This window comes from Phalacrocorax aristotelis, unplaced genomic scaffold, assembly GCF_949628215.1.
Source record: "Phalacrocorax aristotelis unplaced genomic scaffold, bGulAri2.1 scaffold_34, whole genome shotgun sequence".
In the NCBI taxonomy this organism is placed as follows: Eukaryota; Metazoa; Chordata; class Aves; order Suliformes; family Phalacrocoracidae; genus Phalacrocorax; species Phalacrocorax aristotelis.
In genome coordinates, this window is record NW_027441361.1 from 136,552 (window position 1) to 164,521 (window position 27,970).

The window sequence follows — 27,970 nt, forward strand, 5'->3', positions numbered from 1 at the left end:
GTAAGCACATGGCGCTTACAATGAACAGGGCGTGTTGCTTTTAATCTTCTGAGAGTTTGTTATACAGTGGGGCCTCTTCAGCACGTGGCACCCCCTCCTCTGGGGATATTCCAAAGTCTTTGCCTTCTGGCCAGCCCATGGTCACTTCCAAGACTCCTGGGCCGCTGGGGTTTCCTATTCAAGCCCGCTGGGTGATCAGTGCGACCCATTTACTCCATGTAGCATCACTTTGTGCTAATCCCACCTGGCACTGCTTGTGGTTCTCCCGAGTGCGGGGGGCTTTGAAGAGCTCTTGGCGCACAACGGGCACCCAGCCTCTGTTTGCACCATACCCGATCGTCGCTCATGGGCTCTTCCCTGAGCCCCTCTGACCGTACGCCGGCAGCGTGGCGTTATAACCTTGCCAGGCGCTCTCCAGCACTCCCTGACCATGATCACCAGAGACCTCTCTCTAACAAACCATCAAGTGCCTCCTCTTCATAAGCGAGCCACCAAATGCACACACAAGCACTGCTCTCTGCCAGGAGAGCCCTCACTAGCAGTTTAAATTAGCAATCAAGACTGGCAAGCACACTTGACAGCAACACTCAGTTCCAGGATGACAAGACAAGTAGATAAAATCTAGCCACTGCTTCACACCAGGAAAGTGATAAATGCCGGTCTTTTGCGTTACGCTGACATGGATGTTAATAACGGGAGATAAAGGAACTGACCGGCCTCCAGCTGCGTATTAGTGACAGCTGCTTCCAGCTGGTTCTTTGACTCAAGGCTTACCTGGCCCACGGAACTGCTGGATCCTGCGGAGATGAGCACGCCGTTCTCGTCCTTTCGGAAGCTCCTCTGAGACCAATAGGCTGGATCAGAAGCAAAGGCTTTCCTGTGCCCTGGATTCCTAGGGTCACACACGCCTGTGCTGCCGCTGTTCACAGAAGTCACACACCTGCTTCCCGCATCCTTCTCTCCCTGCCTATTAACATTACAATTGTAGTATCAAACTACCAGCAATCAGGCTTTCACTACTAACTCATGGTTTCGCCTGGGTTTAAACCAAGTTCAAGAGCAAGGCACACCACACCGATGGCTGCTGTGGGATAAGCCTGCTCTTGAACCACGCCGGGTGATGCACAGCCCAGGAGTGAGTGACCTGAACCAACAGGCACATCAGGAACCGCCACTTGCATTTTTCCCTCTGCCTCACGTATGGGTCACCCACAAAGCACAGTGCATAGGAAAACGCTTTTTATTTGAGGAACAGCTGTAATTCAGAAGGAACCACAGAACATTTCTCTCCGAGCATCTCAAAGGCACTCATTATCGTGACTGCTTTGGTGAGAACAGCATTCCTGCGATGGAAACCTGCAAGTTTTGCACAGAAGACAAAAGTACCAACAACATAAGAAACAAATGCTATCTTACTACGAGAAATTCTATTCTTTCATTGCATTTTCCGACTGGCCTAGGCTAAGAGGTTACAAGCATTGCCTAACAACTCACAAGAGACTATGGGTTGGCTCCTGCCTGGAGCTTGCTTCTTCCCCACCAGAAGCTATTTATGGTTGGTTACATGGGAGGGGATGAATTGCAGCAAATAAATGGAGTGCGCTGACAACCCTGAGAGTCATCTTCCATGAGAAGAAGTTCTGATGGGGGATTAAACTACTTTTAGTTATCTGCGGCCTTATTTGCACGCCGGGCATGTCCTTATAGTACGATCTGCCCAAGGTCTTGGTCTTTTCTCATGGCAAAAGGACAGTAGAGAAGGACAGTAACTGACCTTCATTGCCCTCAAGTCCAAATATACCAGAACTGAGGTTGATTTGGCCACACCACCTGTAGGAAAATCATCTGACAGCTACTGGCCTCTTTCCTGCTCTTTACCGTTCTGCCTATTTTTAAGTAAAAGAGGCAGAAACAAAGCAGAAAGGTGTCAGCAAGTGGGAAGAGATCACTATTTGATCACACAATCAAGTCTAGCAAGATGTGTACACCAATAGCTTGATGGTAATCATTGTTTTAGTTTCAGCTCTCTTAAATTCTCTAAACATATTTACCATAATATAAATATATGTATTTTGCATAACAAACATCATCATAACAGAAAAACTCTCTCTCAGCTGGGTTTCTGCTCATTTCCTACCCATAACTCTCTAACTTTGGCCAACACACGACTGCTGAAAGGTGCCCGTGGATGCACATTTCCTGTATTAGCTGGTTTTGTTACTGTTGAGAATGGCTTTGGTCTTGCAGCTGTAAAGCACGAGGGAAAAACGATCAGCCTTGTGCAATCAATGCGATGGTTAGTTGTGCGTTATATTCCCCCCCTAAAAATTACCTTCTCTTGGTCCGGACGAAGGCAGATGGTAAGGCTTGGCTCTCTCTACAGCCAGCTGCCTCTGACCTCTAGGAAGGGTCTTGCCGTGCTGGGCTGAGAGAGAATTTCTGGCAACTGCTCTCTGTCTCCAGCGAGGAGCACGATCATTCTGGTGAACAAAAAGCGTAAAGCAAGAAGTTTCACCCTGTATATTTAGCCAAGTGGAAGGAAGACTAGAATAATAGCAGAACCTACAACTTTAAGGTAAAACCATGCCGGCACCCTGCAGAACCTCATTCTGACACACTTGTCAGCACCCACAAGTTTCACGTGGCTGACAAAACAGCAGCCTTTCCCTTGTTTTTCCGGAAACGCCACTGCCCCAGGTGACTGAATCTCCAGGGCAGCGGCGGGTTACGTTCGACAAGAGGAAGTGAGGATTAAAATGAGGAAGAGAAAGCTACCTACACACCCCTTCCCCCTGGATGGAAGCTTTCAAATGCAGGACCTCAACCTTCCAGAACCACCCCATAAGTTTGCTTCCCTGGAGAACTATGGTTCCGGAAAGCAGCACATGGATCACAGAACCACAACAGAAGTTCACATAACACAGAATTTGATATGGCTACTTTGAGATACAGAAGTTAGGTAAGAATTTCTGTCCAAAGAGTGGTAAAATGAAAGCTGTGGAATTGCAGACCTCACGCTATAACTTGAGGAAATAATAAAAACATCAACCCATGATGCAAATGTTGCCTGTGGGTTGGCACCCAGAGCTGCGTGTGAGATACAGGAGATGACATAAACCACACTCTTCATTCCACAGTGACCCAAACAACTTCCAATCATCCGAACCCTACATAACGTACGTCCCTGAATAACTGAATGGTAAGAGTGGCTGACAGGAGATACTTATTTAATCCTTAGACACAAACAAACTGTTCGAAGTGGAGTCAACAACAGCCTGGAACACAGAATTTCCAACTGCACGGGGTAGCTCTGGAGTAGTGACACATTCTGTTCAACTTTTAGGTTCAGCTGTAACGTAAGGTGCAGAGGCTTATTGCAAGTATTTCAAAGAAGGGTGTGATAAAGAAAGCAGGATTCTTACTGAGCGCTGTTAAACCGGTCAGTAACCCCTGAGAGAAACTGGCACACTTGGCAGGACTTTTACGCTTACCATGAGAGGAACGTTCATCGCCTGGTTCAGCCGTGCTGCTGCCATACAGTTGGCACGCTGCAGATGCCGGGCTAAAAGAATTTCATGAATCCGTAAAAATTTCTCCAAACACTTCTATGAGAAATAACACATTTTAAAACATATATGATGACCCTGCCTCTTCTCTTGGCAAAGAAGGGATTCAGATTTTCCTCTTGCCCACACTTACTTGTTCAGAGTCTGTGAAAGGCAGCCTCAGGAAGTCTCCCACTAGTCCCATCTCCCGACAGATGTCATACATGTCTTTTAATAGCTCTTCCTCCTTTAACTGAGCGGTGTCTTCCTGCAGCAGAGCCCAAGCCTCCGCCATGCACCTGTAGTTAATTTTTTGAGATGTAAAGGCGTATTAATAGTATAACTAAAAAGATGCCCCACAGTTATTGTGCTCAAAGTTTAAAGGAAATTTAGGGGATTGTGATTTCTAGTGTTTGTTCTCCACCTTTCACAGTATTTCAATGCCAAAATGGTGGCAGATATTTCTTTACCTATTGGACAACAGCACAGTGAGGAAAAGTCGCTCTTCACAACTGCTTGCGAATGGTGGCTTCATCACCTGCATGTATCTGAGGGCTCGCCCATGCTCTCCTTGGCACATGAGGGACCGAAGAATTCTCACGTGTTGCCACGACACAGGTTTGGTTGTAGCTGGGTGAAAGAGCAGGGCCAGGGAATTCTGCAGAAGGTGGAGATCAGGTTTACTAAGATCACAGAATCCCAGGTTGGAAGGGACCTCAGCAATCATCTAGCCCAACCTTTCTGGGAAGAGCCCAGTCTAGACAAGATGGCCCTGTCCAGACAACTCTTGACGGTGTCCAACGTGGCCAAGTCAACCACGTCCCTGGGGAGATTATTCCAACGGTGACTGTCCTCAGTGTGAAAAATTTCCCTCTGGTGGCCAGTCGGAATCTCCCCAAGAGCAACCTGTGTCCATCCCCCTTGTCCTCTCTATGGGACTCCGTGTAAAAAGGGAGTCTCCACCTTCTTTGTAGCTACCCCCTAAGTCCTGGTACACGGGGATGAGATCCCCTCTGAGCCTCCTTTTCTCAAGGCTGAACAAACCCAGCTCTCCCAGCCCATCCTCGTATGGCAGCTTCCCAGTCCTCTGATCATCCTGGTGGCCCCTCTCTGGGCCCCTTCCAGCCTGGCCACAGCCTGTTTGTATAGAGGGGATCAGACTGGACACACAAGCACACAACAAAACTGTTCAAAAGTTTCTTCAGTAAGGGTGAATGTCCCTGATACCGGACAGGTAAATATACATTCTTTACTATTTGCAGGAAAAAAAAATCAGTTAGCCATACAGAAAAAAAACAGAGTCTTTTAAAAGGAGTGATTCACACTCGGCTAGGGTAACCAAATCCCCATAGGCAAACATCACTTCTTATAAATACAAGTTATTCTCCAAAAGAGGTTGTATTAAAATTGTGACAGGCAAAGAGCAACCCTCAGCATCAGAAGGAACATGAATTAGATTGAAGAGTCACTTTTGTGGTCTTCTGTCTCAAATCTTGCTGCCAGGATGGTCGTTTGACTATTCAAAGTACCCAAACCACTGCTTTTGAGAAAGCGCTCGACTGCTCTGCTGAGAACAACCTGAACAGACGGCTTTGGCAAGTCACATCTCAAGCATTATTAACGCTGACTTCTTCATTGTCTTAATCCATTTCCTCTCAACGTAATTAAAACCAAACTGCAGATCATCACGTATTGCTGAAGGTGCTGCTGAAGCAGGATTACAAAAGAAGCTTCCCATGTTTTATCACCTGTTATTAGCTAAGCACCAGGTTTTTAAAGTCATTTGCTAGATCATAGCCTTGCACTACAACGTATGCCTAACTAAACTGTCACATGCTTACTTCATAGTCCTTGTGGTCTAGAAGCCAAAATCCTTGGATAAGCTTAACAAGGCCTGAAGGGATGGCAAAGGCAGCTGCGAAGGAGTCGACGGAAGTTTCTGTTTTGTTCGGAAAGGAATGCATGATGTCTAGCAGCAAGTAAATTGTCTGATATCAAGTATCTAATTAAGGCTGATAAATTTGCAAGACCAACAATTTATCACATGAAATAATATTATTCCTATGATTAATATAATAGGAATAAATAATAAAAGGAAATAAGAATAACATAGTGGTAGGACGCAGAAAATACTCATGTATTAGTCTTGCCGTTTTATGCTGTTGCAACCTGAAGATAGTCAGGCCCTAACAACAAAATTGCATTCTGAATAAATAACCAGAAAGACAGACTCTCTGATTTCTCTAAGGCATTCAGAAAGGTTGCCTTTCGATATTTAAACAGTTCTGTTGGAAACTCAGGCTCCCTCTTTAGTCACTGGAGCCACCAGCTGGACATTCAAAACACGAGAACGGCCAATGCTTGATTATTAAAGCAAACAAATTCTACAGTTGGTTTCTTCCCTCCTTTCCAGCGTATATAAAACAAGTGAAATTCGGGTGTCCTTACAGCACAGCTTAGCTCTGAATGATTAAAACTGGATTTAAACCAGTATGTGGATCACTCATCGGCAGTGTCACTTTCTCTTTCTGACAGCTGGTTTGGGGGGTCTATTCTCATCAGAGAGCTCCGGGGTGCAACAGCTTTAAAGCCCCTGCTCTCTAGGCTCCCCTCTCGGCTCAGGCAACAAACAACCAAAGCAACACAGTGTATTTCGGCAGCTTAAAAATTCAGTTTCTGCCCAATGGCTTTTCCCTTCTCTCTCTCTATTATTCTGTGTGCCTGCACTTGTAACAGCACAAAAGCAAGCCCTCTTAGCTGTGCTGGAAAATGGATGATTTCAGCAACATCAGGTCCTGGTAAAGCGCTGTCAGAAATCCTTTTGCTCTGAAGCAGCACATTCTAGTGCATCGCTTGAGGAAGCAGCTGTTTGCTACAGCTATGGGTGCTTCAAAAATGAAAAACAGTTTACATTTGGAGAAAATCTAGGGGAGCTTTCTACCTTTAACATTGCTTAGTAGACCTGTTCTCTCACATCAGAAAAGACTTTGCAACAAAACATTTTAAAAATTCCTAAAAAATCCACAGTACAAAGAAATCAAACAATGCTTCTGTCTGCGACTTAATTCTTAACTACACGTGTTCATCCGCAGTGTGTTTGAAGCACAAATTAGAAAATGCATCGAACACGTAGGTGACAGACATTTCAGACCCCTGATGCGCGTATACTGGAGGTATAACAGAAATAACTCCAAGGGATACGATTGCATGTTTGTGGCTTTCTTCAACACCTTCTAGCAAATAGAGCTCCAGCAGTGCCTGGAATGAAAAGGTAGAAGCTTTTTAAAACTCCTCTCTTTGAGAAATCATTGGCTTTGGGGGAGGGCTGGGCTGGGGCTGGGGTTTGTTGTGGCTGTTGTTGTTGCCTTCAGTGAACACAACACTCACCCGTAAACTAGGAGGTGGGTATTTCCCCGTTCCTCCTTCATCTCTCTGCCACAACTTCTCAACTCGGTCTCCTAACTGGGAAACCATGCCATCGACCATCAGGCAGTCAGAGTCCCATTTTCTTCTGGAACAAAACCTAGCGAGGATTTGCACAGAGGAAAACACTAATTCTGGCCTCTCAGTGTCACAGATTTCCTCCAGCCAAAACAAACCCAGCTAAAGCTCCCACGACTCCAAGAAAGGAACAAACAGACAAAGGCATGATCGTGACTTGAAATAGACTGGAAAGAAATTTTGGAGTCAGGTGAAAGGTGCTCATTAGATCCTAGTGAATTATTAAAGGAGCTCCAAATAGGAATCCAAAAAGCTCCCTTATTAAGGGGAAAGTTGCAGCGACCTTTTAGTTTTCAGGTTTTCTTTTGTGCCGCATTACTTGTAATACAAGGGCAGTGTGAGCAAAGCTAACCCAAACCCCACGCCTCCAGTGGGAGCGTTCCCACACACAGCGGTGAGACCACAGCACGGAAATGTCAGGCTTTGGTCTCAGCACCTCGCTTTTGTTACTGAAAAACAGTCACGGTCAGAAAGCTGAGCCCACAGCTGAATTCTGGTATCACCTGAAGCAGCACGTTTGTGCCTCTGCACATGCCATCACAGTGACGGAGGGCTGGCCTGTTAAACACGGCATTGCTCAGAAGCCCATCGCAGGCTCCTGCGGGCTGCGACGCCAGCCTTTCATTTCCCGAGGAGGACGAGCAGAAGCAGCACGCTGGAGGTGGTGCTTCTAAGGAGCCCGTGAGCCTGTACGAGAGTTACCTGAGAAGGACGCGCAGGAAGAGGAGTTTGAAAGCCAACGCCTGACATAGAGCAGCTTCCACCTGGGCTCCTCCTGCTGCACCTTGTTCACAGTGCCACAGCCACGGCTACTTGAGGACTTTCTTTAGGTTACAGAACAGTTGCCAAAGAAAAATCTGTTCTCACCTAACCCAAGGCACATCACCATTATGCTCGTGAGCCAGCCCAGGAAAGGCAGTTCCCGTGAGGAAGGCACTTTTATCCAGTAGCCAGGAGCGCGCTGGCTGTGCCAGCTGCATGTGACTCTGCCCATCTCCTTCAATGACACCGCGGTGCTTGGGAGTAGGAGATTTGGGCCAATCCCCTTATCGCCATCTATCACTGGTCATTGAGAGAGATTATTTTTCCTTTGTTTTTTGGTTTTTTTTTTCTAAAACATGCTTTCTTCTGTGTCCAGAACAATTGCTCTGCAAAGGCCGTGCCTTGCTGACCTGGCCGTGACTGATCCTGTCCTCACCACACGACCTTTTCCAGTGGTAACAAATGACACAGAATTGCCAATGAATTACGTGCACGTCAAAACAATGATGACACCAACAAAGGGCACTAAGCAGAGGTATATATCAACGTTTCAACACAGGAAAGGAACCTCTCTGTTCAGCAGGACACATGCATCACTCCAGTCAAGAGTGTTGCCAGCAAACGCATGAAGCATAGCAAATACAGCTGCTGATGGAAAAGCCACTTGCTGCCGCTTCTGAATTTGCAGCGGAACTGCTCTAGAGCTTTCCTGCACGTCCTACCTTGATAAACGCTCCAGTTTCTGTCGATGACCAGCGTAGTAGCTCCGAATCAGAGGATAATTGTAGAAAGGTCTAGAGAAACGCGTCTCATCACCTACAGGCAATAAATAAGAAGTAAGTTAAAGAAGTCATATCACATTTTCAACCTACAGTTTTTGACTAAAAAGACAGAAGAACACACAAGCTGAGCATCAAAAGCACAGGCCAGCCTCCGACTTTGAAAGAAGCCCATCCTCCTTCTGCCTTTGCTAAAAGAGACCTACGACACAGGAGTCAATTCCTCCTTGTCCTAAGTGCCATTTCAAGCTTACAGGTGATGTAGCATCCAGAACATGTAGTGTCAGCTGAAGTTCACTCTAAAAAAAACCCCCCAATTCTCAAAGGGAATGGGTTTTTAAACATGTCATGTGAACATGCGTAAGACAGTTAAGGCTGACAATAGGATTTATAACCCATCCAAATGATGAACTATTTCCAAGGTGTATTTTTTCCTCAAACAATCCGTAAAAAGTTCAAAACACGCACGTCAGGCTTTTACTGTAAAATCAAGCATTCCCGTGTTGGTGCTTTAGGAGTTACTTGTTTACAATCCCAAGGATTTCAAGCTGTGGCCACGAGCAACTCCTTCACTCAGAGGCTTAGTGCTGTTTCTGAGAAACACCCCGGAAAGAAACTGCTTCCATCATTCTACACGACGGAGTTGAAAAAACAGTGAAATCTCAATTTCAGCAGCAGAACTTCAGCATCTGCTGTCACTGAACCAGCACGACTTGGTATTGATGAAGCCTTGACAAAACCATGGGGAAGCACGTGTTCATAGGAAGCACTGACTGCTACAGATGCGTGACAGTTTAGGCTTACCTGAGCCCTCTGGCAGGAGACGGGACCCACAGAACCAGAGGACCACTCGTGCATACAAAGCTGTGAGGCTGGTCACCGCCAGCTTGTTTGTCAAGTCTGCAAAACATGAAAAGAAGCTTAAGAGGACTGTTGGTGTGCAATTTCTTTTGTTTTTTATAAAACTCCCCTCATTGCACTAAAGAGAAAGTAGAAAAATAACACGGTAGGAATCTTTGCCTGTGCATTTTTCACTCCATATCACTTCCTTAACTGAAGAAAAAGCCCACAATCACAAGCAACCCCTACAAAGAAGAAGATTCACTAAAGGTTTAATAAAAAAAAGTGAAGTCGGAACTACTAAATCCACTCATGGATAAGGCACCTGTTCTTCACGTAGCAGAGAGGTTTACTCTAGCAAAGGGATTTTCTCTTTTCTCCTCAATATGCCAGGAACAAGTTCTAATAGAAACAGCTACAGAAACTCATGCAACTCACTTCACATGTTACTCATTTAGGCTTCCTCTCTGATTTTAGTAATTTCCAGCCCAATATTTGCATGCAATTACGCACTGCTAGCTGACAATCAAAGGGAGTATTTGTCACAGTGCCACATCCCGTTGCTGTAATTTCAAGCCGGGTGCTTGCACAGCTCCTTGCTGAACGCAGCCTCCCCACCCACTCGCACGAGCTCCCCAACAAACTCGTGCCCTGAACTCAACGCGCGTTAAGTGGCAGCCCCAACCCCTCCCATTTAAGCCCCTTCTCCCCGCTACATTTGACTTTCTGCCAATCAGCAAAACCAACAACAGCTCCTCTTTCCACAATTACAGCCCCAGCATCGTTCCAAATCTTCATAAGACACACCAGAGAGTTAGAAATACTGTGACAAACCTTTTCCAGCGAGCTCTTGTGCCTCTGTTAGAAAACAGTTTAAGACTGTGCTAAGGTTGCTCAAAAGCAACTGGCGGTGCTGCAGAGCCTGTAACCTCTCCGGGTCAACGGAGTTGCAGGAGCCGTCAAACAGCGCAACACCTTTTCAAGAACAAGTATGAAATCGTTAGCCTACAGAGCCATTTCAGAGTTTCAAAGTGCACTTCCAGATCTGCGGGCAAGACCATCTACCAGCAGATCACTGAATAAGCTCAACTGGAAAGACTGATTCTAGGTTTGCAGCATGGCTGCACTAGTACTCACAGATTTGCTCAAATGCGCCTTTTGTATAGATCACTCTGCTCCACGTCCAGTCAAGGGCCAACTCTAAATTAGCAGCAGAACTTGGCTGCTCTTTAAAAAGAGAGAACAAAAAAGAAATTAATCAAGAATTCCAAACGAAGAAACCATGCAACATAAAAACCACATAACAAGTCTTACCTTTAGATGTCCAAAGCTTAATGCAGCCAGTCAGAAGCCCTACAGAACCTGTCTGGGCAGCAGCTGACAAGACCGCCTCTAACTGCTCCTCCTAAAAGTAACAGGCAAAATCAAAGGAGAATCCTACCTGCTTTCAACATCCAAACCACCAACAGTAAGTGCTTGTTTCTAACTCTACACTCACTCAGGCATCACAGGCTGGGCTGCTTGTTGCTTTGAGGAGCACATGGAATTTTCCCCGTGACATGACAACTTCCCAAAGGCTAATTCTAATCTTTATTTGCATGCCTCTGCATTATCCTCTCAATTTACTGCGTTCCAATTAACTATTCCCAGCAACGTGCCCTGCTTATACCCATGGCACATGGGGTGCAGAGAAGTTTGCCGTCAGGAATGCGCGAAGGGGACAGAACAAACAGAACTCTGCAACGTTTGCATGGAAGCAGTGAAGCCAAGATCAAGCAGCTTTCCAGGCTATGAAGACATGAAGGAGTTACGACACCCCAAACATTAAGTTGTCATTTCCCAAAACGACAGAAAAGAAGTGAAACATTGATGTTCTAATAGGTTTCAGTTTTAGGTGCTTCAAACACTGTGTTCTAATGCCGTGGCAATCCTTCAGAAGGGCAAAGCACAGGCAGGCACAGACGTGCACTGTTAAGGAGTAGCTGAGTGCAGCTGGTGTTCTGATACTTCTTCCAGGTGAAATGATCATCGAAACATAGAATCATAGAATCCTTAAGGTTGGGAAAGCCCTCTAGGATCATTGAGTGCAACGGTCAACCCAACACTACCATGTCTCCTAAATCGTGCCCTCAAGTGCCACGTCTACATGTCTTTTCAATACCTCCAGGGACGGTGAGTCCTCCACCTCTCTGGGCAGCCTCTTCCAACGCCTGACCACCCTTGCAGTGAAGGCATTTTCCCTAATATCCAACCTAAACCTCCCCTGATGCAGCTTAAAGCCGTTTCCTCTCGTTCTATCGCTAGTGACCTGGGAGAAGAGACCAAGCCCCACCTCACAACAGCCTCCTGTCAGGCAGTTGCAGGGAGCGATAAGGTCTCCCCTCAGCCTCCTCTCCTCCAGGCCAAACAACCCCAGGTCCCTCAACCTCTCCTCATGAGACCTGTTCTCCAGACCCTTCCCCAGCTTTGGTGCCCTTCTTTGGACACGCGCCGGCAACGCTATGTCCTTCTTGTCCCGAGGGGCCCAAGACTGAGCCCTCAGCAAATTTTCCTTTTTAGGGCTTTTGCTTTTTGTTTGCTTGTTTCTTTGGCTTTTTAAGCACATTCAGAAGTATCTTTCCCTTCTAAATAAAATCATCACATTCAAAGCCATTTCTACACATTCGAATACACACATCAGATTTCCATCTTTTTCTGAAAACCAGTCTCAGACAAGGAAACACACCGAGTACAACTTACGGTGGCAAACAAACCCCCAAACCAAGCTTCTTGCCCCTAATTCTGAGATTTGTCTTACTCACATTCACAAGCAATTCCTGCTCAAATGCCTAACAAGCCTCTGAATGATCTAGTCTCAATTCAGCAAAGGGCATGACAAATTTCTGCATTTCCCAATTATTTCCAACGTGGAGCTGACATCAGATCACCCAATCTGAATGGAAGAGCCTACATCAGGCTTGCAAAAGAAACAGCCTATGGGCCAGGCCAACCTGCCAAGACGTTCATGTTAGCTACCACACTGTGCACAAGTGCTCTTTGCCCCAACGCACCCCCACAGATCTGGTGAGGAATCCAGTAGAGAGGAAGATGAGGGCAGGGAAAGCCTGCTCTCCCCTTCCTACTAAGTGCTCCTCTGCCTGATGACTCGCTCGCTCAGCATTTCGCTTGGAGCCTGCCTGGGTGAAGATGGGTTCTTCATCACAAAGGCTGCATCTCTCAGGGAAATCCTTCAGAGGAGAGAGAAAGGTTGGTGCCCTGCAAATGGGAAACCTCTGAAGGAGGGGGGTGAAGTCACTGCGGTGGGATAAAGCAGAGAGAAGGTGGTGGGTGTCACGAGCTAAAGGTGACTGAGGTGTTGCAGCAACAAGAGGGCAGTCCCAGAGGAGTCAATTGGGCACCTGTAGCACAAGGCAAAGGCTACAGGGGTGAAGATCTGCTTTGAGAGGCTGCAGCAAAGCCGACCGATGAAGGGAAAATACAGGGAAGTCATCGGGTAGAGCTGCCAACAGCAATTGTTTGCTGCAGCTCACTGCCTTGGAAGCAAATGATCAGGTATAGTCCCGCAAGTGGATGTTCGCAGACACTCGCATCCGAGTGAGACACCCCCATCGTCAGGTCCTGCACGGAACCTAATGCTTTGAGAGACTGACGGGGAAGAAGGTTGTTCTGAGGGAACGATGCTTCCTTTTCTCCGTTCTGTCCTCTTTTCCAAGGTAATCAGGGATCAAAACCCGAACTCAGGACCACGCAGGCAGTTGCACTCATTGATGAGAGAGAAGGAACAGCTTTCCCCGACTTTCTCTTCCTGCTCCTAGAGCAGCGCTCTCTTCCTTTCTAGACATTCAGGCCCTGATCGTGCTTCAACAGGAGACAACGGTGGGTTTACACTCCCAAGAGGGGACCTCAAACATTACATTTAATAAAACTGGTAGGGTACAATTGCAGTTACGCGTGTGGATGGGCAGGAGGAGCATTAAATGGTCCCTGACACCGAAAGCAGCGCCATGGAAAGCTTAGGAAAGGTCCATCTCTTGACATTCTCCATAAAGATACAGTAAAAGCTCACCTCCTTCTGGAAGCTGCTGCACGTCACATGAACAACTCCAGAGCTCAGCAGGCACGTGCCATCTGCAGAGACAACGAACGTTGGACAACATTCCATACTCTCACCATGATGGTGGCACCAGTTTGCATTTTTGTCACAGCAACCTCTGGAAAGGTACAACTGAGTACCCGTTCTCCTCATGACATCACTTACAGCCTTTTTTAGAAAAATAATGGCTGAGTGTAGAGATTTTCCCTCCGGGGCTATCGAGGTGCTGCGCTTTGAGCTTCAGCCCAGAGTCATTTCATTTGGTCACCAGCACCACCTCACGGGCTGCGTTACAGAAGCACCCAACTGCCAGACCCAGCCGCCTGTCAGGCAGGTGTCACAACAGCACACACTTGGTCAGTACAACGTCATCAGAGTTGGGTGGGTGGGGGGTTGGGGTGTTTCGGTTTGGTTGGGTTTTTGCGTGACAAACAGTGAACAGGAGAACCAATAAATGGCATTTGAGCTCGTTTAAGCTTATCACTATTCAAAGCCGTGTAATACCTACCAAAATTATAGGTGCTTGGGTGAAAACACAGCTCAGGTTGTGGATAAGAAGGAGGAACTCTCCAGCTTAGGCTGCGCTCCTGCACCACAACATCCAGAAGGAGGTTTGGAGCAGTCGTGCTTGTTACAGCGTCCAGTGACCACAGTGCAAAATAGGGGCAGTCCTGAAGGGATTCTTCTGGCCTGAAAGAAAACAAGCGCAGAAGCTAAACGCCGACTTTCCAATGAATTATGGGGAGGGATACTGAAACCAGCTTCATAAAAACCTACCTTAGCGAGCCTGGCTTTTGAGCCTGATACCAGCAGTCAAAGTCAAATACACCCAAATAAGTAGATGGTTTTCCCTGGCCGCGTGTATTCACTTGCCAGCTGAAGACTGAGACACTGGTGCCAGGAGATATGACTGGAAAAGGCAAGACATTGTTTCTTAGTGGGAGAAAATACAATCTATCTGACATTTTCAAAACATCACTTTCTATTTTGGATTCATTCTGTTACGTCACTCATGAAACGCAACACTTGACTAAGAAGAATTTTAACAATGTACACCATAGCATCACCTCTGTGATAGGTTTCAGTCATGCTGCCCCCCTTTGCGAGTTCAACCTGTATCCGTCCTAAGACAAATCCAATTCACAATTGTCAGGTAATCAAGTTTCCCATACAGTAAGAGTGCATCAAGATGGTTAGAAAAAAACAAAAACCAAAAAACAACCCACCACCCTAGGAAAACATACATTGCTGCTTTTAGAAAGCATACAAATTCTTGTCATATACACTTGATCACTCAGCTGGCATGATTAATTTCCAGATTCGACTCGATTACCAGTGTTACGAATAGCTCCTTTCCAGCACAGTCAGAATGAAAGAACACAATTATCACACAAAACAAACACCAAAATCCAACCCCAACAAACAGGAGATTGGAACAAAGAGTTTAACATCAAACATTGACCATGTTACACTCGGGTTCTCTCAAGAAGTGGCATGGTCTGTCGCCTCTGGGGAGAAAGCATTCTCCAGATGTGAGCAAAGTGGGGGGTGCATCCTTTACCCTGACAGAGCAGGGAACCAGGAGACAGGTCATTTGGCAAAATGGGTCTCTGTTCTCTGCTGAGTTCATCAGGGCTGCTCAGGGAGCCTCCCACGCTTTACTGTGTGTCATCGTGAGCTTCTGTGCCCTTTCACTTGTGTGAGCCGCTGAAACTGCCTTTGAAGATGTCAATTAGTTTCATAAATCAGAAGCCAGCTGCATTTCTAACCTCAACCCACATCCAACAGAAGCTCATGTGGGCCTACAACTTGAATAGTTTCTGGATAAAAGCTAATGAGGAGCCATCAGAAAAATGACAAGCATTTTTCCATGCCTCAGACTTCATGAAAAGGGGACCGAAAGGGCCTTTTTTGTTGGTTTTGGTTTGGGTTTTTTGGTGGGTGTGTGTGTTAGTTGTTTTTGACAAGGTTTTAGAAGGCCCTCTCCTCAGAATCGTGACACAAGTGGAGAAAATCCAAAGGGGTTTTCATTAGATTTTGACACGCTGTTGTTAGAGGATGGCACCCCAAAAGAGGTGGAAGCTGCCTCTTCAGGACTAAGTCAAAGCTAATAAACACAAATAGCCTAGAAAGTCATGCCAGTGTCGTCTTTGTAACAAGCAGACATAAGTTAAGGCCAGTAAGAAGAGAGGGAAGGGCATTCACACACCCAAACAAAAGGCTGTGGAAGTTATCACTGCAGCCGGCTCAGAGATGTGCTCAGAGCATCACTGGATGTGCAAACCCAGAGATGCACATCTCATTATTGCAAGGTAATGAAAGACACCAGAGGAGTTTTAACTGTCGGTCCGGACGAGGGAAGCCAGAAGCTATTGCTTTAAGAGCCTGTAGGTGTAGGAACCTATTAGACACAGAGAGGGCAAAGTGCACAGGCAGATCATGGACTCGTAGAATCATTTAGGTAGGAAAAGGCCCTTAAGATCATCGAGCCCAACTGTAAACCTCATACTGCCAAGTCCACCACTAAACCCTGTCCCAAAGCGCCACGTCTGCACGTCTTTTAACTCCCTCCAGGGATGGTGACGCCACCACTTCCCTGGGCAGCCTGTTCCACTGCTTCGCAACCCTTTCTGTGAAGAAATTTTTCCTAAGATCCCAACTAAACCTTGTGCTCTAGACCCTTCACCAGCTTCGCTGCCCTTCTTTGGACACACTCAGCACCTCAGTATCTTTCTCGTAGTGAGGGGCCCAAAACTGAACACAGGATTCGAGGTGCAGCCTCACCACTGCCGAGTAGAGGGGGACGATCACTGCCCTACTCCTGCTGGCCACACTATCTCTCATACAAGCCAGGATGCTGGTGGCCTTCCTGGCCATGTGGGCACACTGCCGGCTCATCCAGGTGGTTGGGGAAGGTATCAAACAGATCTGGCCCCAACACTGAGCCCTGGGGAACAGAACTCCTGACCGGCCGCCAGCTGGATGCAGGTGCAGGCATAGGTTGGAAGAGGGGAAAAAAGAAAGTTGAGGGAACGCTCCTAAGCAATGGAGGGGATGATCTTACTGTTCAAAGACGAGAGCTGGAGGAATAAAATGACTGACAGGCGTTATAGAGGTGACCCCACCATACATCGCTACAGCATGTCAGCAAGCATTGAAGGGAAAAATAGGGTTTATTTTAACAAGTCCCACAGAATTTCAGCACCCAGTTTTTCCTTTGAAATAAGCCCAAGAAGTTAGTTTATACAGAGACTTAAGACTTTCAGGCTGTGGGTATGGAACAGCATTCATTGCTTGGATGCCAAAACCATTTAGTTTAGAAAAACCAAACAGGGACATCAGGAACAAACCTTCATCAACGCTGCCTTCTCTGGCTGCGCGGTTGGGAAAGGTTTCTATAGCCTGACAGCTGAGTAGTTTGGCCTTGCTGCTCTGCCCTCGCAAGGGAAAGGCTCCGCCCATCAGATCTAAACTGTACTTTTCAACACAGGATGCCAAACGCTGTGGAAAAAATCACAGGAGAGAGAAGGGTCATTCTGAGAGAAAAGCAGACATTACACCTCAGTAGGAAAGAATGTCTATGTCTATTAGAACCTGCATATTGTACTGTATCTCTCCCAGGCGCTTAATCTGATGGCAAAGAGAAACTACAGCTGACAAGCAAGAGAACTGAGTGTCAAACCGTAACGGGTAAGTTTGGCTGTAAAAGCTTTGCACATTTTCAAAACTGAGCATTTCCCTCACAATATTGGTTCTAAAAGTGTTTTGCAGAATTCCCTGCACCATCCCGGTTTCTTCACAAACCTACATATTTAGCTAGAAAGGGAGATCTGAAATAATGCCATACATAGGCATGCAAAGCGCTTTGTTCCATGACTTGATCACAGAACTGATGAAGTTAGAGGAGTCACGGCCTTCCAGCAGCCAAAGCTCTCTTGCGAGGCATTATCTATAGGCACACACCGCTAGAGTGAATGCCCATCCCTCGGGAGTAGCCATGAGAACTTCTTACTGAGTCACACTCTTCTCTCAAACCACGCCAGCTCCTGCCAGCTCCTCCTCTCACCTCCTCAGGGACTGATGGGTGAAATATGCCTCCCTGCCTTCACCAAGTGCAGCCAACAGCAAAACAACCCTGCGGACATGGCATGCACGTGGGCAAGGCGTTTAGGATCACAAATCCCTACAGAGTCAGCAAACTACTTTGAGACCTACAGAAACTCCAGCAGGATTGTGTGGAACCTCTGAGACCACCATTTGCTAAGCAAGCATTGACTGAAATACTGTCTTTCCAAATACAGCACTTGGTCAAATGATCTACCCTACAACACATGGGTGTGTGGATTGTGGACAAAGAGCAGCTCTACAATTAAAAACCAACCAAACAAAACCAAAAACCAAGCAGCTAAAAGTCTCCAAAAACCTACCAGAAAATAAAAAAATTGATTGTACCTCATTCTACCCAAGTTTCCTAAAGTTTCAGAGCTCTAGAAGGAACTGGCATGAGCTGGCACGAGACAATCCATTCTCGTATGACCTGATATGTTACATTTAACTCACCTACTCTGAGAACAGGCAAGCTTTCTCTTAACCATTCTAGGAAATACTACTAATAAATATCAAGGATGTAGAGCACAGATCCTCTCCTACTGCACCTCAACAGGAAAGACATGCTCTGAATTAAGATTACTTTCCCATCAAAAAGATTTTGCAAGGGTTTCAGGCATAACACTGAATAAAATTATACGTTCTAAAAACGCATCTTCTATCTGTTAGATAACAGAGAGGTAAGGCTACTTCATCTCTAGTTTAAACACAACCTCTTTGGAGCCACTTCTAAAAATTTACATATACTTTTTTGATCAAATCAGACCACTCTTTACTGTATTTGCGTATTTTGCTGGCTTCAAGAGCAGAGTTCATAGGTAACGCAGCCAAAAAGTAGAAAGAGTTCTCTTTAGAGCTACGAAGTTTCAGGACCAGCACCGAAGAGACCCTGCAGGTGAGCATCATGTGAAGTCCTGCTGACAGAGCTCAAAGGGAAAACAAGAATTTAAACCTGAAGACCGGAACAGAATAAAGCTGTATGCCCGTGTTTTAAGGAAGGGAGACAGACAGAACCTTATTCAACTCTGCAGTTTGGTTAAACAGAGCTACTCAAAGCCCTGTCTTCTCTTCCTACATGCCATTCACTTGGTGTTTAAATGAAGAATCATTTTATTTGTAAAAGCTGCTGCCTCTTCAGGAACTGAATTTATACGGGCTCTTTGCAGACGGCCCTGGCTGGAACACACGACACGGCGGTATGAAATTGTACGACTTCTTTTCAAAAAGTATGGACAAAGGCCGTGCCCAGGAAGACTCAGCAAAAGATTCTTTCTTTTTAAGTCATCTCTGAATTGTCATGGTCAATATTCTCCCTGCCAACTTCACTGATACTCCCTTAGGGAAAAGGACTCTTTCCAGCCTTTCACGGACGTGCACGTCTTACCTCGTACATGACTTGTCCTGAAGCCAAGCGCCTCCTGTCTGCGAACGCTAACTGCAACAGATGTAAACTCACGGCATCGCCTTCACTGGAAAAGGTATAAATGATGACATTTGGTTACAAAGCTGCTTTATAGTCCTCGTTACCCTTTCCTTAGATCTAGGCTGAGGTTTCCTTAATAGCATTGTCTGGCTCAAAAGAAAAACAGCCCTTCCCAAAACCTGAGAATTGGTCACATTTAGCCACCAAACCACAAAGGAGGAAATTTGGACACTAACAGCTTCTGGGGCAAAGGCTACCCATACAATCTGGAAGCTTCAAGGTGTTCTATGGAATAAAAATGGTTGGGAACAGTTCTTTGCATTGAAGAGCTCGCAATCAAAACTGCTTTACAGTCAAACTGAAAAAGATTGCCACTCCATGAGCAGCCGAGCTGAGTAAATAGCTTGCTGATGCTGAAGGGGGCAGATCTTTCTCCCCTTCCCTTCCCACCAAAGCTCCAGTCCCTCCCCTGCACACACGGCACCTTCCACACCCTCGTTTCAGTCATTAGCCCAGCAGGAAACCACCGACTTGGCTGCTGAACACCTTCCCTGCCAGCCGAGCTGAGCTGGCTCACCAAGGCTCAGGCTGGCACCAGGGAACCGGCCATGCTGTCACCTCCTCCTTTAGGGGCAGCAGTCTGGTGGATCCGCACCTTTAGTGCTCTGGAGCTGCAGCCTCCACTGCGCTCCATGGTATCTTAACACCACGGTGTGAATATCAAGCAAACCATGAAGCAGTCATCAGGAAACAAAGGAAGCCATTTAAGAATGCCAGCACAGAAATAGAGCCACTGTCGCTTTGCTGCCTTTCAGCAGGGAGGAACTAGTAGGTCCCTCTTCATCCCTGTTACATCCTGTACAAATCGCACCGTCAGCTCCTTCCATACCGGAGAGAATCTCCTGCACGGCTAATTCAACAAAACAAATGCACGTGGGTCAACTCTAGGTGAACAAATACTCAAAAAAAAAAGAAAAATCAGTGGCCGATAGTAAGCTTTTATTCACCTTTCTTGCGTCGACTGAACAGCCCACAAGTAGCAACAGTTGCGAGGATCATGCTCAGGCTCTTGAAAAGTAACGGCGCAGACAGGAATCCTTCCTCCTTCAAGCTGACAGTGGTGCCTGCAGGGTTAAAAAAACCAAAGAAAGCAGGTGAGCCTGGTGGCCCTGCCTGTTTGTAGAAGGGGAGAAGCATCTTCTGAGCAAAGAGCCCCTGACGTGCTTCTCCTCAAGGCACAGAAGGTCACACTCCCGTCTCAAACAAGGGAGTCACGGGAGCGACTGCTTTTGATGCAACAGCCACGAGGTGAGGAAATTACTGTCCATCACGGGCAATAACCTGGCTTTATCTCCTCCTCTGCCTGCGGAGCAGGAACATGAAAGATTCCTTCAGCTGCCAGGCAAAAGATTCTTCCTACTCTTGTCGCCTGCTTCAATATTGAACTGAAAATGCAGCCTCTCTTCTGCACAAGCTGAAAACAGCACCAAACACCAGTAGTGTCTTGTTTCTTTACTTGGACTATCTAAAGCGTTTCTCCTCCAGACTTCTGAACCTTCTTTGCACCTTCACAATCTATTCTTGCCACCTCACTATCCCTCCACTCTCTATTCATGCCGCCAATAGTTCCCGGTGAGTCACTGCAGATTTGCTTAAGTGAATCCCGATCTGAATTGGGTCAGATATTCCAGGGGGGATTGCTCTTTGGCAGAGCTGAAATCATCTCCCTAATTTCTCTGTTGCTTATCCCTTGACACGACCCTTATTCCACCTCCAAGTGTTCCTCCAAGCAGACTTTCATTCCCATGCATCGCTGCCTTGGAATGGGTCAGTCCCCTCTTTTGGTCGAGGCTGAAATGTGGGAGAGAATGTCTTTTCAGCCACAGATCAGCTCTTGATCCTTCATGTCTCACTCCTTTCAACCTGGACGCTTTAAAGAATATTATCACCACAATCCCATCATTAACATACTTCAGCCTTTCAATGGGTGCCCTCATTGCAGGAGCTGGTTCTGAGAAATAATGTCTACAATCTCTTTCATTGAAACACACACAACTCCTGCTGTCACTGAATACTGCTGGTGGAACAAACTGCCTTATGGAAAGCAGCTCTCTCACGCCCTAACTGCTTGACAGAACCCAGAGAAGGGAGCTTTCCGCAGTTCCTCAGCCCACAGGCACAATAAGGAGAACAATCCCAGCCCGCTGGGGAGAAGGCGGCCCACTGAATCCAGGTATGGCTCAATGGTTACTTCAGAAGGGGATTCCTAAACACTCCAAGATTACACTCCACATTTCCCTCCCTGAAAAAGGGCTCTTTAAATTAACAGACTTCCTCCTCAAGCAGAGCCTTGAGAGCCCTGCACCTCCAGGCGTGACCAAGTGCAAAGGCCGACTTACTCCCGCTGCAGAGTTTTCATATTCCACAGTGACAGGGAGCCGTCGGAAAAACCCACGGCGAGCTGGTTGCTTCTGCTGATGTAGCACAGGGTCGATATTGCTGTTCCTGAAGAACACTGTAACTGAAGGCAGAGATGTCTCCCTGCTCTGGTCACGGTTGCTCTTCCTTGTGAAACGCCAGCAGCAGCTCTAGTGACAACTGTTAGACCTGCACGCACAAAACCACACAATAAAGGAATGCGTTATGCCATTCAGGTTGCATTTGAAACACTGACGTGACAACATGTATGATCTAATTCTACCATCCCCGGCAAAATACCCATTGATGCAATACTTTGTCTGCTCTTCCCATTTTGTACGCATTCAGAGCACATAGGAACTCTCTGACTGGACAGGTATCCTCGCTCCTATTTCAAAACCAGGTGAAAGCGAAACCTCCATAGACAAATTCTTCCTGGGCTCTGCACATCAGGAGTTTGGGCCTCATGGTGAAGCTACTTGAAGTGACACCAGCTCCCGAGGCCACTCTTGTAAGAGCAAAAACAGCGTATGCAATCCGAGTACACCAAGTACAGGTTCCGTTTGGTCAAATGCAGGGATTTTGGTAAGGCATATTTACTTTAAAAAACAAGCCTAAACTTTGCCCCACGTCAATGAACAGAAGCAGAAGAACATTCCCAGGAAATAGGGCACGTCCGACACACCTTCCTGTCAGGCAGCTGCACCGACTCGGATGGTCAAATTCCTACCCCTCACTGGCGAGAGTCACCGTGACAGAGGGACCCTGGTGGGAGGGGGTATCTGTAACCTTAGGAGGAGTATGAAGCCACTCCCATTTTTAATCCATTCAGGACTAGACGATGTCAAACCGCCACCTGTAATCAGCAGCCATACACGTCTGCACAGTAGTAGCTTCAAAGTGGGATGCGTGTTGGTGATTTAAAAGACACAAGTTTTCTTACTTTTCCGTTCAAGTTTAGAAACCGCAAGCTCACCCGATGGTTCATTCTCCCTCTGACTGCAAGAGAGATCATCCAAACCAAGGTCCACCACAAGCAGATGACCAACATCTGTCGCCACCGCTGCCACGCCACAAAACCCTTGCAGAGCCTGGTGCAGGTGCCAAGGCCTCACGCTGGCTCCTCCGGGGTTAGTTATGGGCTCTACAGCAGTTACCTACAGGAAAACTACAAGTTAGTATTTAAGCTCTTTGACAAGCTAAATAGAAATCACTCAAAAGTGAAGCCAGAACCAGCCCATCAGAAGCAAGAAAGTAAATACAGGGTTGTAAGACTTAAAAACACAGCATTGATCCCAATTATATCCAGACAAAACAAACAAACCAACCCCCAAAAATGTCCGGTACAAAAATCCGTTACTGCCTTCCGTTTACTGGGTTTCCTGCAGGGATTTCGCTGAGCTCACTCCAACTGCAATGGTGCAGTCTATTATCACAGCTTACCAAGTTCCATTTTCTACTTAGAAACCATTAACTCGAAGACAACACAGAAAATCCGTTAAATGCAAGAAACTTGACCGTATTTAAGGGACTGGAGTAAGAAAGACCAAACTCACTCTCGCTCTCCCACAGCCCCCAGCCCATCAGCACTGGGATACAGCCCACGCCTTCTTTGCCAAACAGGTATTAGGGCAAATCTCGGCTCTCAGTCAGACGCGGCAGCGGCCAAGTTGCAGGGGAGACACACCGCTGCCACGGCAATGGAGTATTGTTACAGATAGTGGAAGGGAGATACCAGCTTAGGGAAAGTTACACCAGTCCTCATTTAGAATCAAAAGAGCAACCAGGGAAAGCAGAAAAGTTTTCAGTGCCGAAACAGCGGCAAAAAGCCCAGCAGCTGGTTCGCCAAAAGCCAGCTCCCGCTGAGGAGAAGCGCACGCTGCTCTGTAACACGCGGAGCCGCCTGCCAGCAGCTTTAGTACAAGGCCCTGATGAAGACAGACCTTTCAGCACCTGCAGCCCCTCCCGGGACAGCCCTGACTGCTCCAGCAGAGACACCAGCACGTGAGGGCTCCTGCACTAAGGCTCCACAACAAAAGAACACGGGCTGCCCTTCAGCCTCCTTGCATAATGTCACACAGTGACACCAGGGAGCTTTACATCAACACCAACCTGTTACACGACAATGGAACAGAGCAGTGAGCACCACAAGGATTCCTTTTTTTATATATATTGGTTTTTCTCCCCAGAGGTGGGGAAAAATTGACCAAACCTCCAAGCCCCAAAGTTCTCTCCTCTCCAGTATCAAGCACTTGCTGTGACTGCGCTGCCTGGCAATCTGCTACAGAATTTACCTTTCCTTTGGGCCACAAGAATTCTACTCCTAGAAGTGCCCGCAGTAATTGAGACAACTTTATATTGTTTCACACTTCCTGGAAATCAGATGAAATCTCCAATCTTCTCAGCTACTCAAAGCACCACCAAAAGTGCGTTGATTATTCGAATTCTTGCTGCTCCAAGCCTTGATGACTCTCAGGAGGAAAGCAGAAACACTGCACATATCGTGCTGCAGAATCAGCCAAAGTTCCCGTGTTGCTGTTAACTTTTTTTCTTTTAAGGTCTCGTTTTGTTGTTGTACAACTGGCCCCAAATCCACCTTTTCCACCTTTGCATACAGGTTCCCAGTTTTAACGCTTCAGTTTTCCCTGTAGAAGCTCCTGGAACTGCCTATTTTCCCACGGCACCAGGCACTGGCTTTGCACACTCTCCTACACTGCTGCCAGCTCATTCTGGGAACGAACGCAGAAATCCTGTCTCAGCTCCCTCACTCTGAAAGCTGCCCTTCTGCCTCACACAAACCAGGAAGAGTGGGGAAAATACCATTCCAGAGCTCTGAAACATGCAATCGTTATAAACCAATTTAATACCATTAATATTTTCAATTCGGGTTTGCTTTTACAAGTCTGAATGGCTGCACGTCTATGTCAGCACACAGCTTGCCTTTCCATCTCAAACGCTGAGATTTACCAGGACGATCGGCAAACCCACACAGCGGAGCACCAACCCAGCTCAGCTCGTTAGAAATCACCACCACACAAACGCGCACTGCCAGCAATCACACTGTAGCGCTACAGACAAACAAACCCCGCCTGGATTCTAGCAAGTCAAACCCAATCACGCTCTGGAAAGCTGAGTAATACGGAAGTATTTATCTGTCGCAGATTCTAAGGTGGTAAAGATAGAGTGAATCTTGATGTTCCATTACCTTAAGGTGACTCTTGTCTACATTCAGATAAGGAGCCGAGGGGAAAGGACGTCATTTGAGTTTATGGGTTAGAGAAGGCAGGGAAAATTAGCAACATTACACCAGAGTATCCCACCCGCACAAGCACCATATGCAATAAGCAGAGGTTCAAGGGCTTCAGGCTGAAAGTCGGTCTGTAACCACCTGCCAGGTAACGCAGTGAAGCCTGTTTTTTCCCATCCTAAGTCAACAGAAAAATGTGCTTTGCTCTAAAGTCACCTGCTTGCTAGTCCCAGACTCCTGGGAATGTGCCGAAGTCAGCTACAGCACAGCCATGGAAGTCTGAGATATTTTAAAGACAGTATTTCTGACATAATGAACCATTCAGGACATGTATGTTACCAACACTTGAAAGGCAGGGTGAGGACGAGGTCTTTGTCACTCTGGCTAAAAAAAAAGGTAGTTTTCAAGGCCTTTTTGTCAAAGTGGAGAATTAGGTAACTACGTGCTCTACTGTAAAACCAGAAAACTTGTTTGACTCTCTCAGCAAACTCAAAGGATAACGGTACCGTTAACCCCACGATTTCACATCAAGGTGCTCTCGACTGGACACTCTGCAGTGACAGTATGATGACACAATAGAGAAAATGGACGTCCTAGCAAAGAGACGCTCCAAAGCTGCTCCTGAAACAGCGTTATGCAGCACCTGACAACGTTTCCCCCATTAAAAAGGACCTACCCTTCCTGGCAGAACTACTGCTGTAACCACGCTTGATGTTCCAAGGTCGTACAGGCAGAGAACACTTCCCTCTGCTTCTCTCAAGCCAACCAGCAGCCCCGTTCCCGTCTGCCAGGAAACCTCCTTCACCACGCGGATGGTGGGAGGCTGCTCACGGGCTCCACTGAAACGGTGTGCAGAGAGCCGCTCTCCCGTCACAGTGCTCACGACCTCCAGCTGAGGGCCACACGCCAGCCAGGCCAGCCCATCTCTCCCTGGAAGAAGAGAAAAGGCTGGCTAAAGCAAACTCCCAAGAGAGGGTTGAAAACAACGGGAAAATCACAATCACTGCCCCTTTGCTTCAACAGAAGTACCTCACAGAGCAAGAGAGGCTTACCCAATTCCGGTCGATTATTGAAAATCACCCACTGAATCCTCAACCAATGCATCGTAAAATGAACCACCTTATTATTTTGCATTTGGACTTGTCATTCCTGCACTGAAGAATTCTGGTTGTTTGGGATAAAGATTACAATAGATTGGTCTCTCGTCTTTATACCATATTCAGCTTGGTTTTGCTAGAAATCATCTAAATACATAGGAGAATACAACTCCTAAAGCATATACTTCAAATATGGCAAAATCTCAGCCAATTCTTTTCTAGTTTACTAACTTTGCTCGACACACGCCTACTTTGGGCAGGGATTTGGACTTCAACAAGGAATTACCTTAAAATGGGCACTGCGGGAGCCAATTTCAACTTTTACACACGCTGATCACAGAGAGAAGTTAGCACATTTAGTTTCACTGAACTACTTCCAACACAAAGGGAGTATTAACTCAACTACTGCACTTACAGTCACACAGAGAGATCCTACATGGTCTTCACAGGCGCCCGGACACCCAGGCAGGCCCCCAGCGCTACCTTCAGATCACCGACAAAGTCAGCTACCTCATCTGCTCAGCCGCTCTCAGCAGCTCTCCCGGGACACTCCTCTGCGTCCCATTAAATACTCTGCAAACCTGGCTGCAGCGCCTAACAGGGCTTTCCTCTTCCTTCTGTTTTTAGTCAGGCTAGGAAAGAAAAAGCAGGGGGGGTTGCCTCTCTAACACTGTGGAAGAACTAGTTCTGCATGGGATGTTATGATGGTACAAATAAATACAGCCCAAAACCACACCAGGACTTTTTTGAAAACTGCCTTTCCTTCAATTAGAAGTTGAGGAGGGCTCACGGACTTGCCCGTGTTATTTTAATAGCTCAAGACTGGCGCAGGCTGTTGTCCTTTCAAAGTTTAACTCTACTAATGTTTCAATGTTAACATTTTTCATCATTTTGTCATAGTTCATCCTTTCTGTTCTCTCAAAACCTGACGCACCTGAGCAGCACCAACCTGACACAGCTGATACTGTGACCCCGTGCCTCAGGTCACCTCCAGGCAGTAACAACTTCACAGCAAGACCCAATTTCAAGGAAAAGGCTCACCTCTGGAAAACCGCCCACGCAGCACAGAACCTCGGGTGAGCTCATCTTCCCCAAGAGCCTGAATGGTCACCTCGGGAAACTGCAGCAGGCTGCTCGTTACCTGAGCCGCGAGGTCTCGCATTCTTCACTGTGAATAGAGAAAAAAATGCAAAAAGAGGCTCCTGACAGCCATCGACATTTTTGAGATTGACAGAACTTTCATCCCTTTGCCGTGAAAAATCTCCCGTCCACCTCCTGCGGCTCTTTTCCTTAACAAAAGGGCACTCAGGACAGGTTTGGATCTCACAGCAGAGCAAAAGGAGAATCCTTTGCTTTTCTGATGCCTACGAGATCACCAACAAAAAGGGACGCAGGGGTATTGACAGGATAAACAACACGGGGAAAAAGCCCAAGACACTGGAGTCAAGTCAAGCAAGGCGGCACGAGTCAGAGACCGAGTTTTGCATTAAAAAGCTCCAGAAAATAAATAAGAAAGAACAAGTTGAGAAATTACATGTTTGAGCAGAATCACATCCAGCCAAGTCAGTGTTCTGGGATGTCACCGTTGACTGACATGTAGTACATGAAAGTCAGATTCAAAGGCCAACAATGTTACGGGCTTACTGAAGGAAAAGCTAAAGATACGGTCAGTCGCAGCTGAAGACGTGATATCACAAACCAGGTTCACTTCAGTGCCACCAAAAGAGAGGCCTTGCTGCTGCCCCCCTCTCTCCATCTGCTCCTTCCTTCTGCTCCTGTATCCCTGTGCCTTCCCTTGCCCTGACCTGCACACGTTTTAGAGCTCCTTAGGAGCCACATTAACTCCCCAAGCAGACAGGGAACGCACCCACAAGAGCAGAGAGTTTCCCACCAGCTTAGAGAGTGAAACGGGGTTGCAGAGAGAGCCAGCAAGCATAAAAGCTGGCACAAGGAAGGAGGCAGGACACTGCACCGGGGAGAAGGAGAGGGGATTTGCCCATCTCCATTCTGTGGCCGTAAGCCGTCCTGCTAGCTCATGCACGTGTGAAACCACACACTCACTTTGCAAGGAGAGCTGCAAGAAACCCCTTTGCTTTTAGAAAGGGCAGCACCCAAGGCACTCTCAGTCAACTCTGGACTCCCTCGTGCACGTAGAGGC

At 46.9% G+C, this 27,970-nt stretch overlaps 1 protein-coding gene across 1 annotated transcript; it reads right to left on the reverse strand.

Annotated features, from left to right (window-relative positions):
• Positions 1-1,933: 1,933 nt before the first annotated feature.
• On the reverse strand, positions 1,934-27,060 carry LOC142051420 (protein ELYS-like). Its single transcript, XM_075080554.1, has 24 exons — positions 26,854-27,060; positions 25,392-25,645; positions 22,445-22,625; positions 21,450-21,657; positions 20,058-20,174; positions 19,012-19,096; positions 16,871-17,021; positions 14,298-14,430; positions 14,029-14,210; positions 13,494-13,555; positions 10,742-10,832; positions 10,565-10,654; positions 10,258-10,402; positions 9,753-9,757; positions 9,392-9,487; positions 8,531-8,624; positions 6,933-7,056; positions 6,747-6,803; positions 5,387-5,533; positions 4,016-4,203; positions 3,700-3,844; positions 3,492-3,605; positions 2,333-2,480; positions 1,934-2,247 (listed from the first exon to the last, which is right to left on the reverse strand). The coding sequence occupies exons 1-24, from the start codon at positions 26,972-26,974 to the stop codon at positions 2,111-2,113; spliced, it is 3,075 nt and encodes a 1,024-aa protein (XP_074936655.1). The 5' UTR covers positions 26,975-27,060; the 3' UTR covers positions 1,934-2,110.
• Between the last annotated feature and the right edge of the window lie 910 nt (positions 27,061-27,970).

What these genes read in the sequence shown, in the direction of transcription:
- LOC142051420 (XM_075080554.1), bottom strand. Translation starts at nt 26,974, where the DNA reads ATGCGAGACCTCGCGGCTCAGGTAACGAGCAGCCTGCTGCAGTTTCCC. An exon ending in AAACTGGAGCGTTTATCAAG is followed by an intron (nt 7,057 to 8,530) that starts GTAGGACGTGCA and finishes GTTTTGTTCCAG; the next exon opens with AAGAAAATGGGACTCTGACT. An exon ending in CTTTCACAGACTCTGAACAA is followed by an intron (nt 3,606 to 3,699) that starts GTAAGTGTGGGC and finishes TATTTCTCATAG; the next exon opens with AAGTGTTTGGAGAAATTTTT.